This window comes from Gymnoscopelus microlampas (genome assembly GCF_963454915.1).
Source record: "Gymnoscopelus microlampas genome assembly, chromosome: 22".
NCBI classification, from domain to species: Eukaryota; Metazoa; Chordata; class Actinopteri; order Myctophiformes; family Myctophidae; genus Gymnoscopelus; species Gymnoscopelus microlampas.
In genome coordinates, this window is record NC_139959.1 from 4,823,960 (window position 1) to 4,841,731 (window position 17,772).

At 41.8% G+C, this 17,772-nt stretch overlaps 1 protein-coding gene across 1 annotated transcript in view; it reads left to right on the plus strand.

Moving 5' to 3' along the window:
• Positions 1-17,772, plus strand: part of LOC311038868 (A-type potassium channel modulatory protein DPP6-like) — a 137,073-nt gene that overhangs the window by 51,588 nt on the left and 67,713 nt on the right. Inside the window, exon 3 of the mRNA XM_084048487.1 lies at positions 9,729-9,827. Within this exon, the coding sequence (XP_083904613.1) occupies positions 9,729-9,827 (99 nt within the window). The remainder of the gene's footprint in view (positions 1-9,728; positions 9,828-17,772) is intronic.

Sequence of the window (17,772 nt, forward strand, 5' to 3'; positions counted from 1 at the left end):
CCAAGGATACGACGCCCAGCATGAAGATCGCCTAATTTGGCACAATGCCAGTGTCTCGATCTCTAGATTATCTCTAGATAAATACTGGTTAAATATTCCAGAATACCAGATATCCTCAGGAGGTTTAGAAGTTAGAACCAGAAGGAATGCATCATATTTCTACCACAGAAGACAAGTATTCTTAGTTAATCATATCAGTTAATCAAATATCACCATATCTTTGATGCCAAGCATATAATTGACCGCCAAGGAAGAACTCAACTTCCAAACCACACGAGTGAGCCTTACAAGCTCAACCTCAAAAAAAGAAGACGAGCAAAGACAGATACCTCTATCTTGCATCACATGGCTATCCTATTACCATAGGATAGCGTGACGACCCCCCTTCCCCCCCCAGGGGTACGCGGATGAGAGAAAGTAGAAAAATGGAAGAATTTAATTTACTGTAATGTTTAAACTGTGGCCATACCATTTCAGTGAGTCCAGTTTTCATGTTTATTGGCTCTATGCACAGGCAGCCATATTGGGAAGAAATTGGGCCCCTTCCTCACTTCCTTCACAGGTGTTACCAATTATTCTAATCAAGGCTCTGTTCCATTTAGTGTAGCACAGTGGCACATGTCTACGGTGGATTTTTATGAAACACAAACTTTGCGATAGAAAGAGGATAATTCAAGCTTTCCGTACAGCTGACATTTTGGTGAGTATAATATTGTCTAAAACAATCAGATAGGACTTTTCTGTTTGGATGTATGGGGCTGTCAAGGCCAGAACGTTGTTTTTTTGCCACTCAGTAGACGTTCCCGCATAACTTTCGGGTACGATGATGTCACACGCATAGCCGCTATAGCGTCCTGTCCACTGTGTTGCTTTTTAGGTAACGGACGAGGGGCAGCCGAACCCAATCAAACTGTGTTTCTTTATTTTTTAGGAAGAACCTCAAGGTGAAGAGTATTGGTCATTTCATTAAACGTGGGAACCTCCTTCTTGTTGCTGCTGTGCCCTTTTGTTAACTTAGAAAATGGAATCTAACATTTCTGGAATAATTAGAATAGAGTCAAGTTCAATATGGATGTCAAGAATATCAGAGAATGTTCCATAAATCTTAATCCAATATCTTTCTATCCTTGGGCAGAGAGCAAAACTATGGAGATGTTCCTCTTGTCGCATTGCATTTTGTCACATTGTGGAGAGATGTGTGGTAATATCTTATACATTTTTTGAGAGTTATTAGAGCATTAACTTCTTCAAGGCTGTCTTCCCAAGTCTTGTCGGGGATTTGAGTCCCCGGCTCATTTTCCCATGCAGATATGATTTCTGACATCGTAGGGAGATCTACAGCGTCTAACAACTCGTAAAAGTGACACCCATCTGTCAGAATGTATATTTAGGAGAAGGTAGAAGGAGAGTGTATTAACGGGTGAATTTTAGGTATCAAGATAGTAATTACGATCAGCCTACAGCGAACATTGAATAAAAGAAGGGTGGCAGAATAGATAGAAGTTGGTGGTTAGAGATAATAATAATAATAATAGATTCATACAATTTATGTAGCCCTTTTTTTAGATACGCAAAGTCGCTTTACAGAAAACAGAAACAAAATAAGAACAGCTTTATTAGTTAAAAAAGTAAATAAAACAGAAAAGGCGGATTTGGATTAGGTAGGGAATGTGAGACTGGAAAGGTAGGTTTCTTTTGAGTGTGGTTTTAAACGTGGCGAGGGTGGCGGCAGCTTTGAAGTGAGCTGGTTTATTTTGGTACATAAAAGGAAATCCCACAAAAACAAACACTAAAGAAAAGGGTTAATGAAAAGGACATGCTGGTGAGGAGGGGCTCAGGGAATGAACTACTAATTAACTAAAAGTGAGTCCTAGGGTATTAAGCTGGCAAGGAGCCCAGCTCATTTGCATATCCTAAAATGTCAACTATCGCTCCCCTCCCTTGGCTGTGAAGAGGGAGAAGAGGATGTGCTGCTATCTGGTCTCGGAGCTTCAACTGTAATGTGGGCGTCGTGTTAGGAAATACATTTTAAGTCAGAGTAATCTCTAAATTTGAATTTGCTACAAACTAAGTCAGGGGTGGGTAACTTTGATGAGGGAGAGGGCCACTATATTTCCACACTCACTCCAGAGGGCCACATTGCATATCGTCGGTGTCCAGCCAGGACCAGCTAACTCCATTTTCATACCTAGGGTATTAAGCTGGCAAGGAGCCCAGCTCATTTGCATATCCTAAAATGTCAACTATCGCTCCCCTCCCTTGGCTGTGAAGAGGGAGAAGAGGATGTGCTGCTATCTGGTCTCGGAGCTTCAACTGTAATGTGGGCGTCGTGTTAGGAAATACATTTTAAGTCAGAGTAATCTCTAAATTTGAATTTGCTACAAACTAAGTCAGGGGTGGGTAACTTTGATGAGGGAGAGGGCCACTATATTTCCACACTCACTCCAGAGGGCCACATTGCATATCGTCGGTGTCCAGCCAGGACCAGCTAACTCCATTTTCAGTTTTTTTTTTTTTTTCATAAATCAAGGCTATTGAACACCCTTTAGGTCTGTGTAAAATATCAAAACATTTGAACCAATGAAAAGTATTAAAAAGCGCCTCTGACGAAAACTCCCAACTCCATTGGATCCTCAAACTGTCCGTCAAAAACAAACAACTCCCCCCTCTCCTCTACAGCGCTGCTTTTCAACAGCATGAGTAGAGCGCGTTGCGCAGTGAACGAGGAGGAGGATCACGTAAACAAGCTCCCCGTAGTCTGTTAAAACTATGCAGTGTACCTGTTTATCAAACTTAGCACTGACGCTAATGTTATGAAAACAAGTAATTATATTTCTAAAATCTATTAAGTGTTTAATGAGGAGAGCAATGTGACAAGAAGAAAGGCGTTCATAGCATTTCTGTCGCGCTATTCTACTACCTCTTTGCAGAAGTTATTGTAATATTTAAAGTCCTGTTTATTATTGTAGGCCTATATAATAAGTGGCATGAAGCATCAGGGCATTAATTCACACGTTGTTGTGATGCATTGTGAGCTTGGAGATCCATTGTTAGCTTTTGAGAATTTGTACCCTTCAGAAACCTCTCCCTTAGCAGCGAGTGGAGCTATTGTTGTTTGGACACCTAACTCCACTTCAGCTTGATTTCTGCTCGTCTGAAACTGCTAACTCCACTTGCGCATAGGCGGATTAGGAAGAAACGGTCCCCTGGGCCGAGACACGCAAAAGGCCCCCCCTCCCCCTTCCGTGGGTGCACGCGTGCACGCACCCCCCTCCCGCGCGCGCGAAGGGGTCGAAGGGGTCGACATTTTTGCGGTTAAATCTCGGTTAATAATGGAAATTAATAGGTTTTTTTTATGTTAAAATTGTTAAAAAAATATGTTAACATTTTTTTTTATAAAAAAAAAAAAAGGCTCAAGCTCAGGGGCCCCCCTAGCTCAGGGGCCCCTGGGCCTGGGCCCAGTCGGCCCGTTGGGTAATCCTCCTCTGCACTTGCGCTGGGTAAAGTGTTGATTTACCCGCGATTTGGTTAAAGTGTTGATAATATAATGACACATGCAAGTATCTGACAATATATAACGTCACTATACCAACTTTGATGAGGCAGTGTTGCTTTGTTTTAAAAATATAAGGTTTTCTTCATTTCCTGAAAAACGTATATTTTGTTTTTGCGTTTCCTGAACAATGAGCGTTTTGGAGTTAGCAGTTTCTGGCTGGACAGCAGAGATATACTGTCTCTCCGTATTTTTACTTTTTTTGCCATTTTATGTCACACAAAAGTAGCAAAAATAGCTGATCAAAACGCGTCGCACTGCGACTCGTTTTGAGCTTGTAGATCTGCTATTTTTGCTATTTTTGAATTGCAATCCAGATTTATTTTTGCACATTTGCTGTTCGCACGATGATCCCATCATTACACGCACAGGGGTCTCGTAGAATTTGGGGGGGAAAATTATCCGATCGCGGTAAAACGTTCCATAGTTGCGGCAAGTTGAAAATAGCATGTTTTGCCAAAAATACATAATAAAACACAGGAGCCGAGATACAGAATATTTCCCTAATATTTTAACAGGGAAGTGAATGGAGCAGCAAATCTTTGGATCGCGTTATCTCCTGTTTCTGTATGAAATAAGCAATTCAAGAAGTTTAAACCTGACCTATTGTATAAGTATCACACACGAATGATTCAGCACTTTAAACATAATAGGTAAAAGGAAAATATTGCTTCTCAAATGGTGGCGTCGGCTTAACTGTCTCACTTGGGAATGCGTCCTGTGAATGCACAGCTGTAGCTAAAAGGATGTTTGTGAGTTCTCACAAACAGTTTGGTGGAACGACTCCGCTATCAATGTTGTCTTAGTCAGGGAGATGAGGTGTTTGTTTGTCAGCTCTTCTGTGGTCTGTCCTGATGGAGAAATGAAGAGGGAATGACCTCTGGTCAGCTATAATTGGCTAAGGCGTCACAAACCTGTCAGTCATTGTCAGATATCGCTCTGATATTTATAGGTTTATGATTTATGGCAGGAGCCAGATGCATCTTGTGTTGTCATTTGTGGTACCTAGAAGTCTGTTTCCAATGCTGTGTGTGTGTGTGTGTGTGTGTGTGTGTGTGTGTGTGTGTGTGTGTGTGTGTGTGTGTGTGTGTGTGTGTGTGTGTGTGTGTGTGTGTGTGTGTGTGTGTGTGTGTGTGTGTGTGTGTGAGAAGAAAGGCGGCACTTAGGGGCTATCTTCCTGCATTTATATATATACAGTATATATATAGTGCTGGAATTGATTTTCCATCGATCCCCATGTAACTGTTACAAGACTGAGCCTGAATGAACAGTAGTTCCTAACCTGTCGAAACCTGAAAAAGATTGTATGTATTGTATTTTTCCTGCAACTGAGAAAATGAAGCATATATACAGTATAGATTGACAATTGTACACCCCCCCCCCCCCCAAAGTCCTTCCACTACAAGTATCCACTATAAAGTTGGGATGGTGGCAATGAGGCATTGCCAGCTATGGGGAGCAGAAAAGAGAAATGGTCAAATCGTTTTTTTTTAAGTGAGACAAGTGCTGTAACGGATCACCTATTTGTGGTCACTAAGAATGAATAAAATATAAACAAAAAACAATATCACTGAAATTATGCTAAGTGGTCTCTCACCACCTACTGTAGTCTCAAAGACCTAATAAAATAAAATAAAAAAATGTAACCTAATGTCAAATAAATCAAATGTGACAAAGTTGAAGGTGATCAGACAATTATAGGCCAGTGTTATTATGGCGTTAGTGTCTATTAGAGCCTCACCCATGTCAGATCTTTGGGTAGCGATGCAGATCCCGGATTTAGAGAGTAGAACATTTTTTTTTACTACTGTAGATATGTACAGTTTATTACATTTCAATACATGAAAAGAGCATTCAACTGTAGGGTTAGGGTTAGGCATAGTGTTTGTGAAGTCAAAGGTTGGGGTTTAGGTTAGGGTTAGGCATAGTTTTTGTGAAGTTAAAGTATAGGTTTAAGGTTAGTGTTAGGCATAGTTTTTGTGAGGTTAAAGGTTGGGGTTTAGGTTAGGTGTAGGCATAGCTTATGTGAAGTTAAAGGTTGGGGTTAAGGTTAGGTTTAGGCATAGTTTTTGTGAAGTTAAAGGATGGGGTTAAGGTTAGGTTTAGGCATAGTTTTTGTGAAGTTAAAGGTTGGGATTAAGGTTAGATTTAGGCATAGTTTTTGTGAAGTTAAAGGTTGGGATTAAGGTTAGATTTAGGCATAGTTTTTTGAAGTTAAAGGTTGGGGTTTAGGGAAAAGGAAGAGGGAGTCCCCCAGGTCATGAGCCATGTACTCACAATGATGTGTTTGTTGAATCCTGCTCGAGCCCTTTCATCACGCCTCTCTTCTGTCTGTCTCTGTTTGTTGTTCCATCTTACCCTCTATCCATGAAAGCCAGAGATGCGATAAAAAATGAATGCATGGAAAGATTCTCCTGCTAGTAGTTGAAGCATGAATAGTGGAACACATCCCGGCAGGCCCTGAACATAAAACCTGCACAGTCCACGATGCTGTAAATCTGAACACGTTCCCAGTGCACCATCCCTGTCTGAGACTTCCTATCTGGTCGTCACGCATGCACACACACACATGCCCCATAGAGAGGAAGCATTTGACATGACTTTTACAGTATGCCACCAAATCTCAGTATTACCAGAGCACACCTCTGTGCGTGCGTGCGTGCGCACGTGTGTGTGCCAAGTATCTTTACTACTTAAAGGGAAATGCCACTCATTTTCAACATTGAACTATGTCTTTAATACACCTTAGAGCTGTTGGAAATAAGAAAAAAGTCCCCCTCCCCCCCTTTCTATGTTGCCTAGAACTGGATAATTGATGGCTGAGGGGGCGGAGCCAAAAGTACACCTTCTGCGTATGTCACTGATCACATGTCCTCAATCAATTATCCAGTGGATAAGGTGTATTAAAGACATAGTTCAATGTTGAAAATGAGTGGTATTTCCCTTTAACCCATTAAAAACAGGAAAACATCTGCGTAATTTTAGATTTTAGCGTTGGCTAAAAATAGCAGAACTTTTTTTTTTTAAACATTTTTGAAGAATTGTTAAAGTGTTGAATGAATGTGATTTTTTTAAAAACCTCCTTGGCACAAAACCTTTTCAGATTGGGGGTTCTGCGGCCTAATACATATCATTTTTGGGGTCCTTGGCACCAAAAGGTTTGAAAACTACAGATTTAGATGGCATTTGTAGAATGGGCCTCATGTTTTAATGGGTTACCAACCATGGATCCACTCATTCCCATGACTCTTTTCCTGCGTCTTAAATGGCTGTTTATCACAGCATGTGTAGAGTTCTGAAGATGCATCACGCACGCATAATTATTGCGCTCCTGCTGCCGTGGATGCTTTGTGGCAGTAGGCGACAGCCATGCGCATGACTCACAGAGAGATTTTAATGGCCAGTGATTAGCGGGCAGACAGACACCATACTGTGTGTTTTTCTCTCTCTGCCTCTCTCTCTCTGCCTCCCCAGCTCACTTCCTGTGTACTGTACTGTATGTCCACTAGAGATGCGCGGATGGCCTCTCACGTCACCCGAATCCGCATGTACAAATTAATTATCCGCCCGTTATCCAACCGCAATAATTATATATATTGTATATATATATATATCCAATTTAAATATCCGCATCCGCACCAACCGCTTTTCCCGTATGTCAAAATATTATTATTTTCTGGTATTCCCCGTTAGTTTTAGTATTAGTTGTGCGATGCGATCACAAAATGCATTGATTTAGCCTATGGAATATCGGTGCGTCTTTTTTCTTTTTTTTAAAAACCGGTGCTGCGCTGAGCATACAGAGCGCACTGCTCTGCTGCGCTGAACAGACAGACTCTGTGCGGCATCCAACATACAGGCATCCAGCATACATGCGGCATCCAACATACAGAGCTCACTGCTCTGCTGTCAGCGCAGCACCGGTTTTAAAAAAAGAAAAAAGACGCACGTCGCATGGACATTCCATAGGCTAAATCAATGCATTTTGTGATCGCATCGCACAGAGGCTGCTCTACACACTCACACAGACACAAGCACGCAGAGATTTAGCTATTTTATGGATAGATATATTAGATGTCATTCATTTATTTACCGCAATATTTCACCCACGGTTTATCCGATATTAATTAATAATTATATTTGATTGACCCGAATCCACCCAAACCGCGGTTAACTGCGGCAACAGCGGCTAAAACCGCGATCCGCGCATCTCTAATGTCCACCCTGATTGGTCCGTTTGTACATATTCAGAGTTAAATGAACACTCTGGATTGTACTGCACACAGAGCAGTGTTAATCACGGCAGGGAGTGGGGTTGAACGAGCGGTCCTAATTAGGATTTGCACGGCTGTGTTGAGCTGGATGTTGGTGGTGTGTATAGGACGGGTCATTTTGCGTAGAGGTCAAATGGGGTTGGGTGAGAACTGACCGTTGTGGGAGGTCACTATACGACACTAAACAAAGACAAATGGACAGATGGTGTATTTTATATATATATATATATATATATATATATATATATATATATATATATATATATATATATATCTATATCTATCTAGCTATCTGTCTTTCTCTTGTCTGATGGAGGAAATCAGATAAAAATAGAAAAAGTGCTCCTCGGAGCACAGGTCTCCGCCATGTCAGGTATGTTATTCTGGCCTCTTGGCGGCGCTATAATAGGCCAATGTGAAAAGGGCACCAACCGTGCCATTTATTCTTAGGCCTTTCGCGGCAATCAGACACTGCATTCATGATTTGAGGCATTTTGTTCCAAAAATGTGTTTTGCTAAATTAGACCTGCTGGTGGCGCTATAACAGGCCAATGTGAAAAGGGTGGCATTTCTTCCTCGGCCTAGTGGGAATGTGCGTGTGAAATTTCACGGAAATCGCATGCTGCGTTCATGATTTGAGGCATTTTGTTCAAAACGGACCAATCCTGCAAATTTTGGAAGCCAACCTTAGCCAATGAGGATGGAATATGGGAAATTAGACAGACCCGTGTTGATCACATGACTATAGAGATACTGTGTACCGATTTGCCTGACGTTTGGATAAAATCTGTAGGAGTAATATAAAAAAATGGGTTTTGCACAAATTGGCCTCCTGGTGGCGCTATAACATGTGAAATATTTGGGGCAGCGGTTCTGAATTGGCATCCAGGGAGTGTGTGTGCGCAGTTTTGGAGCGAGCGGGCCAACGGTGCCGGAGATTAGCTGCTAACACACGGACAGAACACACGGATGGACGGACGGACGGACACACGGACGGACGGACAGGGGGTAAAACATACCCCCTGCCTTTCGGCCTGGCGGAGACAAAAATCAGATATGAAATAAATGGTGCCAATCCTCGGTTAGCGTTGACAGTCAGACTGTGTTACTTCTGTCTCCACCACTGCTGTTTTGAAAGGCGCTTTATAAATAAATACCTTATCCTGTAAATTATTTGAAAGGTGAACTGACGAGGCCAAGCAGAAGGAAGATGCAACTCCTAATATCATTGGTGTTGGTGCTGTGTTGTTATGAGGTTAATGTGTTGTGTTGAAGTTCAAACAGAAGAGAAGGCTACATAGTTTTGATAGCTAGCCAACAATTTGCTTTGAGATAACAGCTTTATTTTTGTCTTGCGTTTGGGTAACTGAGAAAACAGCCAGCACTCAATGAATGTCCTTTTCACACAGTTTTATTAGTCTGGGTGAGGTAAAGACACAACTTTGTGAAAAGGACATTCATTGATGTGCTGCTGGCTGTTTTCTCAGTTTCATGGTATTGTTGGGCCTTGCACCTTGAGACTTTCTTTAATACGCAGTGCTTTCTCTCAGTCTTGCGTGAATGATTAGACAATAGTGGGTGATTATTACAACTTCCATTTTTTGTATTCTGTATTTCAATGTTGATGATGCTGTTTGATTTGAAGTGGGTGCACCAAACGGAATTCCGTTTGGTGCGATGTTTATATGCAGTGACAATAAACATCATCTTATCTAAATTATCTTAGACCGGCTGGTTAATTTATTGTATAAATGTTTCTTCATGCATTATGAGCCAGCTCCCTTGTAAACTACTTGCTTTTTTTTCTTTGTTCTGTTTTCTCTGTCCAAAAACACGCTTTTGCAGTCTGGATTCATGCTATGCGTTTTTTTTAAACAATGGTTGTTGTTTGTGTGTTGCAGGAGAAGATGACAGCCTCGCTTTTAAGGGCAAGTTAACCGTGGGCGACATCTTCAGGAAAGATTTCAAGGTTCATGACCCTGATGCCAAATGGATAAACAGTGAGTACAACGCTTTCATGGAATGGCATTCGGCTTGCTGCTAAGTGCTAACTTGCAGTGGTTATATGTTGGCTCTGTACCGTTGTTAATCATCACAGCGAGAGGCTCGGGCTTTGTCGACACTTTCCTCCCAGAATAGCTGTAAAGGGAACCATTTGTCAAACACGACAATTAGAGCTACAGTGGCTGCACTGAACAAAAGCGTTTTCTTCCCTTGCTTTTTTTCCCCCACTGTCTGTCAAGTCAACATCAACAATTGTTGCTCTTTGCGTGTAATTGTGTGACCTCGCTGCCCGCTCGCTTCTCCCACACAATGGTTTGTGCTTCAAAAGCTTTATAGCTATGTATCGGCGGTGTGCGAGCGTGTCTTTTTATCAGTCAGTTTGCTGTTATTCTTTTGCTCAAGCACCTGCCCGGCCGACACTGGGTGTGGATGATGTGCACATCGTTCTATTCTTTTTCATCAAAAGCTACCCGACGTGTATCATTTTTCGGTGGTTATTAAATACATATCATCTCTTGTCTGGTGGAAACCTCATATACGTTGGTATCATTTGGTATCGAGCTCATAGCGCGTCACTTTGTGCCGCGAGCTTGTACATCTTCTATTTTTATTTTATTTTATTTTATTTTATTTTATTTTATTTTATTTTATTTTATTTTATTTTATTTTATTTTATTTTATTTTATTTTATCTTTTATCCCACGATTTTGTAACCCATTTTTTTTCAGTAATCCTGGGCCTGGAACGCATCTGTGTCATTTTTTGAGTTGAGCTAAAAAGCATTATTTTACACTTTGGCTATTCAAAAATAGCAGATATACAAGCTCATAGCGTGGCACAGAGTGCTATTTTTGAAACATCAAGAAAATGTGTGCAAATCTTTGAATATATATATTTTTAAAGCGAACATTTGTAACTCAGATCTTTGCTTCTGGGGGTCCCTGGAACAAACTATTTTGAGCTGGGGGTCCGCTGCCAAATACATATCATTTTGGGGGTCCTTGACATGAAAAAGTTTGAGAACCACTGACATAGTAACATACGTTTTTTTCCAAAAAAGGATTTAGAAGACATGGATTTGTAGAATCGGCCTCCACAGACTTCTTTCAGCAGCAGGACGGCCTCGTTCGTTCTCCTGTTTGATGTTCGGAAAGAAAGGGCATCTATTTTTCTCCCAATCGTTCCCCTTGGGATGGATCACAGGTACAGCAGCAGTTAGTTCAGCAAGCAGTGCTGTTAAAAAGATTATAATTGGAAATAGTGAGACTTGTGCGGTGGCTTCATCTGTAACAGGCTCTGCTTTAGACTGAAACAGTCAATTCTCCCGCGTCGGGTCGGGTGTAACTCCAGCCGTATCATTTCAGTGTTTGGGGTTAGCCACAGGTCACCATATGTGTGCCGGCTGATAAGCTATGTCCCCGGCGACCGTTTGTGTTCCTGTTGCTTGCTGTGACCCACAAAGCCGTAAACAAATCTTATAACGCGCATGACCAATGCCCCGGCAAACACGCCCAGCCAACTGTGAGTGTGCATACGGTAGCGCACATCTGGAAGCAGGCATCTGGTCCTTAATCTCCGTGCCAAAAAACATTCTCACTCCTTCTGTGTGTGAAGCCAAGCCGTCAATATAGAGTCTGCACGTGTTGCTGTCATCAGCAGAAGGCCCAGCTATACGTTATTATGTCGCCTTGATGAGCTCATTAGAGTTCGTTATTAATAGCAGTTCTATTCCATTATATACAACATCGGCAGCCGTGAAATGAGACTTGTCATTAAAGAAGCAGACATTATACAATTATAGCTCACTGGCATGAAATGGAGGGAAAAAAAGCTCCGTCAAGCTTTTATTTTGTGTGAAATGCTTGACGGTGCCAGCTTTGATCTTGAGGTATTTTTTTGGTCTTATTAGATTCAGCTGACAGGTAAAACGAGAGGGAGAGGGAGAGAGAGAGAGACAATATTGGATTATTTAATCTTAGTTATCATGTCATGTTTTTTTTTTACCTGACTTCTGTGATGTGACATATTGCGAATGCCATGATCCCGACCATAGGCAGTGCAATTATTGGCTTCAGGACACGACAGGCTCTCAGATGGAATTCTCCTTTAAAACCTAGTTCAGTATGGATTTATGTTTTCCCCCTATCCCTGGCCTTCTCTAGTCATTAATCCGTTTCCCTGGAGGCACGCTAAATATAGCCTCTAGAATCCTTAATGACACGCATAAGGAGGCTAGTTTAAGAGAAATGCTTCTCTTTATTATGGTCTACTATTTCAGCCAATTACATCCGATATCAACTTTAATCGAGCATAATTCTTGTTATATGGCTTCTCGTAAAGATCGGCCGGTTATCCCGTAGAGTCTGTGCGGATAACCGGCTGGCTGGTAGGCAACCTTAGCTACGGGTGTAACATTAGCACAAGGGAGGGTGATCACTGACACACTGGTGTGAGAGAGAGGATTGTTCTTTTAAAATTAAATATTCAAAGAGAAATTAAATCCCCTCACATCTGTATGCAAATTACATCCTGCACATAATTCTACATTCATTCAAACTCTGAAATCTGACTGGGGAGGCTTAGAGAGTCTAATGGAGAGTCTAATGTTCATTATGTAATGTGATGTGAAAGAAAATATTTCTAAAGAAGAAGAAAAAAAAAGTTATGTGTCTGGACAATCAAAATCTGTTGGTCAATCATAATTCAACTTAATGTGTGCCATGTTTTTATGAATAAAAACATGGCACACATGTCAAAAAGGTTGCCGACCCCTGCCGTAGACTGTGATAGCCCGTATAGGTCACAGCTGATCATTTTAGCCTCATTGTGTATAGGGATGGGTATTGGCAAGAACCTCACGATACGATACGTATCTATCGTAGCTATCGTAGCTATCACTAGCTATAGTACAGCGACATCTAGAGGAGCAGAATGTCACGACCGGACTTCTACCATTGGTTTCTATGCATGGGAACAGATTTTCTTTTCTCCAAAAGTATCACGATACTATGGCCTGGAGTATCGATACAGTATTGGGAAATAAAATATCACGATATATTGCGATATCGATAATTTTGCCCATCTCTAATTGTGTACGACTCCCTCTCACACACGGATGTGAGCTATGCTCCTTAGTTGTGTGACTGTCACTGTAAATCTTAGTGGTTCAATTACTACAGACAGATGGAAGCATTACTGTAAGCACCAACGTGTCTGCATCATTCCCACACTGCTGTGATGAGCCCAGCGGGGGCTCTGAGTATAGCTGCATGGTTGCCATTTTAATGGCCACTCCTTGTTTTGTGCCCCCACCCCGGTGCCACAGGCCTCGATTTACATTTGTTGATCATGCTGAGTCATTTGCCAAGTGGGAACAGGTAAATAGATAAACAATATGGCCTACCTCAGTTATTTCCACCGTATCTCCATGACTTTGATAGAGGTTTATGACTGTGATTTAGTTAAAAGCCAAGCAAAGTGGCATTTCATTTTGTGTGCATGTGTGTGTATGTGTGTGTTTGTATTTGCGTGTGAATATTTTATCTTAAAGGAATACAAAAAAAAATCCGTTCAGTTTCATTAATCCATCAGGCAGGAAATAAAGAACAGATTATAATAATATAGCATTCTCTAGAATCAGTAACATGTAGGTGATACCTATGTAATATGGTTTTATTGAAAAGCAATCAAAGGCTAGAGCATATGAAGCAAACGTCGGGTGTACAGTGTCCAACGTATAGGCGCCTCAGTGCGGCCGCAGAGTCAGAGTGGGTGGAGATGGACGCACCGGCACTTCAGAATTAAGTGATTGTGAATGTGATTGTCATTACAATTTTACTGTAATCCACAGAAGTGTGAGTGTTAATGCCTTGTGTCAATAAGTTGTGTTTTTATCAGCAGTTGTCAGTTAAGCTTATCAAAGACAAATACAATGTGGTTTGATCTGCGTTTGCTATAACCACACCAGTTAATAAAGGTAGGAGGTAGAATAACTGAATAGAGGTAGGAGACCATATCTACAGCAGAATGGCCTGCTACAGCATTGAAGTGAACATCTTGGCCCCACCCCCTCCTCCTGCAGCGTCTGACTAGACACACTTTTGGGAAGCCAAGCAGAGGATAGGCTCACAGAGGGTAGGCTCGACAGCACTGCCACAGGCCTATAGACACCAAATACACGTTTGTCCTGACTATATTCACTCATATAATATGAGTGAATATAGTTGATCAACAATATAGGCCTGTGACTGTGACTGGCCTATTAGTCCGGCAGCCCCTAAGGTGGGGTTGGGAAATGTGATCTCTCTCTATATATATATGGGTATATGTGACCATACCGCTCTATTGCAAAAATAGACTAATTGGACCCATTGTTTTCTATTTACTTTTATTATTGAAATGTAATCTATAGGCCTATATTTGGGGTCCCCCCCCCCAGGACCCCACTTTGAGATCCAATTAGTTAGACTATTTAACTTTGGCATAGGTGTGTGCATGAGACACAACAGACTACTTAACTTTGGCATACAGATGTGCCACTTCAAAACTTCACACGTTACTGTTCTTTCCCTGAAAGTGCCCTGAAAATGGATTTTTTTTTCCCCTCCCTTTTCTTCCCTTAAAAATGCACTGTTTTGCCCCTGAAAATAAGTTGTCAATACACACCCCCGTTTTTCCCTTCAACAGACACCCATATACATGAGAACAAAAGAATGTGTGTTGAAGAAGGTGTCAGACTCATTATGAGGCGAAAGGTGATTTGAAGAGGTCCTTGACCAGTTGCTCAAATTAATTAGCATCATAAAAGCAGTGATCATCAAAATAATTCAGCATTTTAAATGCCCTTCTTTGTCCCTCTTATTGCCCTGGGAATCCCCTGAAAATGTACTGTCTTGGCGATGGCAGGACATTTGAAGTTTTGAAATGGCACATCTGTAGGTGTGTGCATGAGACACAACAGACTACTTAACTTTGGCATAGGTGTGTGCATGAGACACAACAGACTACTTAACTTTGGCATAGGTGTGTGCATGAGACACAACAGACTACTTAACTTTGGCATAGGTGTGTGCATGAGACACAACAGACTATTTCACTTTGGCATAGGCGTGTGCATGAGACACAACAGACTATTTAACTTTGGCATAGGCGTGTGCATGAGACACAACAGACTATTTAACTTTGGCATAGGCGTGTGCATGAGACACGACCGCGACCGGCGCTTGCTCTCCTTTCTTTGAAAATGACTTAATAGATGCCATATGAAAATGTTGAATGCAGCAAGCAGCTGTTATTCCAAATCTAAAAAGGAACAATTTGAAAGCTGCAAATTTCAGTTCATCTTTCAGCCATCTGGTGTCAAAACACCAAAAAAGAAATAAAGGTCTGAAAAGTTGTTTGACGTTAACATTTCAACACAGCTGACGTTGCACTAAATAATGTTCAGGAACAGGAATAGAAGAGGCTCCACTGTGGCTGGCTGATGCAGTACTTATGCAACATCACTGCAGGTTTTTGGGGGGACTTGTGTTGCAGCTTAGCCTGTATTTCCTTTCACAGTTGGCCTGTTCTGCCTATAATGAGAACACAGTGTGAGAAGTTGAGAGTCAGAGCCTCGCTGCCAGCAAGAAGACAGGTGACGCAGATAGGAAGGTGACGATTGCCATCGCCATGCTGTAGCTGACAGGTTGCAATAATTAATATCAGTAGGATACACTGTTTGCACGGTGACATGGCTGCACGAATGGGAAAACAGTATTGTCTCTGGTGGGTGGAAAACCTCATATGTCCGAATCTGTTACTTTTCAGGGTTCAAAAGAAGCAGATCTACAAGCTCAAAACAGTGTCGAGCTTGTGGATCTGCTACTTTTGATACTTTTGTGTGATCAAGTAGGGCGCTAATTTACGAAAAAACACAAAAAGTTAGAATGGAGATAAGAGGTTTCTGCCCAACAGCAACGATATGTTTCCCACAGTAAGCGTAGAAGTTACTTACAACAACTTTACAGACAACACTTGAAAACTTGGAAGAGGGCATTTAATCATCAAGTCTCTGTGGCAGGGTTCATTAATTGCTGATGGTGCACACTTAATTAGCGCAGGGGGGAGCACTAATCCACAGTGAACTTATACTCTGATTGGCTGCGCGGGTTGACACAAGGCTATGTGTCCACCAAAGTGTCTCTTCCGTCTTCCCAGCTGAAAACGCACGGCGCTCGCCTAAAAAAACGCTTCCGAACCCTCAGGTTGAAAATATTTCAGCTCTCGGCAAGCAGATAAAAATGCAAAACACAGCGCTCCCGTTGTGAACAATTAAAAACATACAGGAAATAAAGTCTTGGTGGACACGGCCCCTAATGGTGGCCCGACTGCCCGGGGCAAGTAAAACAAAAATATTCGCGCAAATGAAGCCTGCTCTCTGGCTGTCCAAATGGGCAAAACGTTTTTTTGGGAGGTTTTTAGGGACTGGGGAGCAACCTTCTTTTGTTTGCTATTCACTAAATGTAAGATTCATCCGTCCCTAAAGACAATCAAATTCGCATGCACCAGCTGAGCAACGTGAGCGAGCGAGAATAAGTGATGAAGAAGGCATTAAGTTTCAAATTGGACTACCCTGACCTGCCGTGAGCAACGGCGAAACTGAGCATTGATGTATTTTTCACCCCTCACATATCTGTTCAATATGTCGAGTGCGTTCATGGCCATTTCGACTTGACACAGCCCTGGGTATATCAGGCAACCTTGGCCTAACGAAGATCCACTTTTCTAGTTTCAGCTAGTTTCGACTTCTGCCTGGGCTTCAACAGGCCCCACCGTTTGAGAGAGAACACCGTTCTAGGAAAGCAAACCCGCCATTGAGAACACACAATGCTGCAGTCTTTCCTTTTGTTATTTCTCCTCATGGAAAATGCAGTTTCTTTGTTTTCCTCGTAGTGGTAGTATTTAGTAACCACCCAGTTGTCAGAGGCCTTGTTTAAACGGTTATACTGTGTACTTTTGTTTCGCTTGTGTACACTCGGCCTTCACTGGAAGTCTATGGTGGCTGTGCCTCCTGCAAATCCACAATTGTCATAATGCTCAGTGTCCTTGCATTCATGTCATATCCGGCATATAGACTTACAATCCTTTGAATTCACTTAGGCGTCTCGTCACAGAGAGTAAAGACCTTAGCTGTATTCAACACTGCTGAAAAGCTGAGTGTTTTGCCTCCCATCATCAAGTAATTCAGTTGTGCCAAATCCATAGTCCTAACCTCTTTATGTTTTTTTTTTCTCTGTTTGTTTAATTACTCAAACTTCCCGAAGCAAATAGGCCTATGTACTTTTTTTGCTTTCAACAGTCGCATGGCATTCATGCCAAGCAAGAAAATATGGAAATAATGATTTTCTCTCTTGCAAAAATGTGCGGCTGCCTTGCTTTTTATTATAGTATTTTATTGAATTCCACAGCTATAGACCGAGGCTGTGAAAAATGAAGCAAGGGACTGACCTTGATTGACTTTGCTCATAATGATGAATCATGTTCGGAAGAACGCAAGCTGGATATGGCCCTGGGAGGATTTATATTTTCTAGACTTTATTCATTTTTGACGGGCTCACCATTTGTCTCTTCTGTCGTTCATTTGTTTGTTTGTACTGCGCCACTGCGCTCTGACCGCCTGGCACGTTGTCCTATTAACCCCTTAAACCAGGGGTCTTCAACGTTTTCAGCCCAAGGACCCCCTAGCTGAGAGAGAGATGAAGCAGGGACCCCCTCCCTCTATATCGTATACAATTGTGTTTCAGATTCAACTTTTTGTTTACTTGGTCTGCCCTTTTTTCCCCACTACACCTATACCTCTTTACCAAAAATAGCCGATCTACAAGCTCACAACGCCTCGCAGCGCGAGGCGTTGTGAGCTTGTAGATCTGCTATTTTTGGCTAAAGTTCTCCACAGAAAAG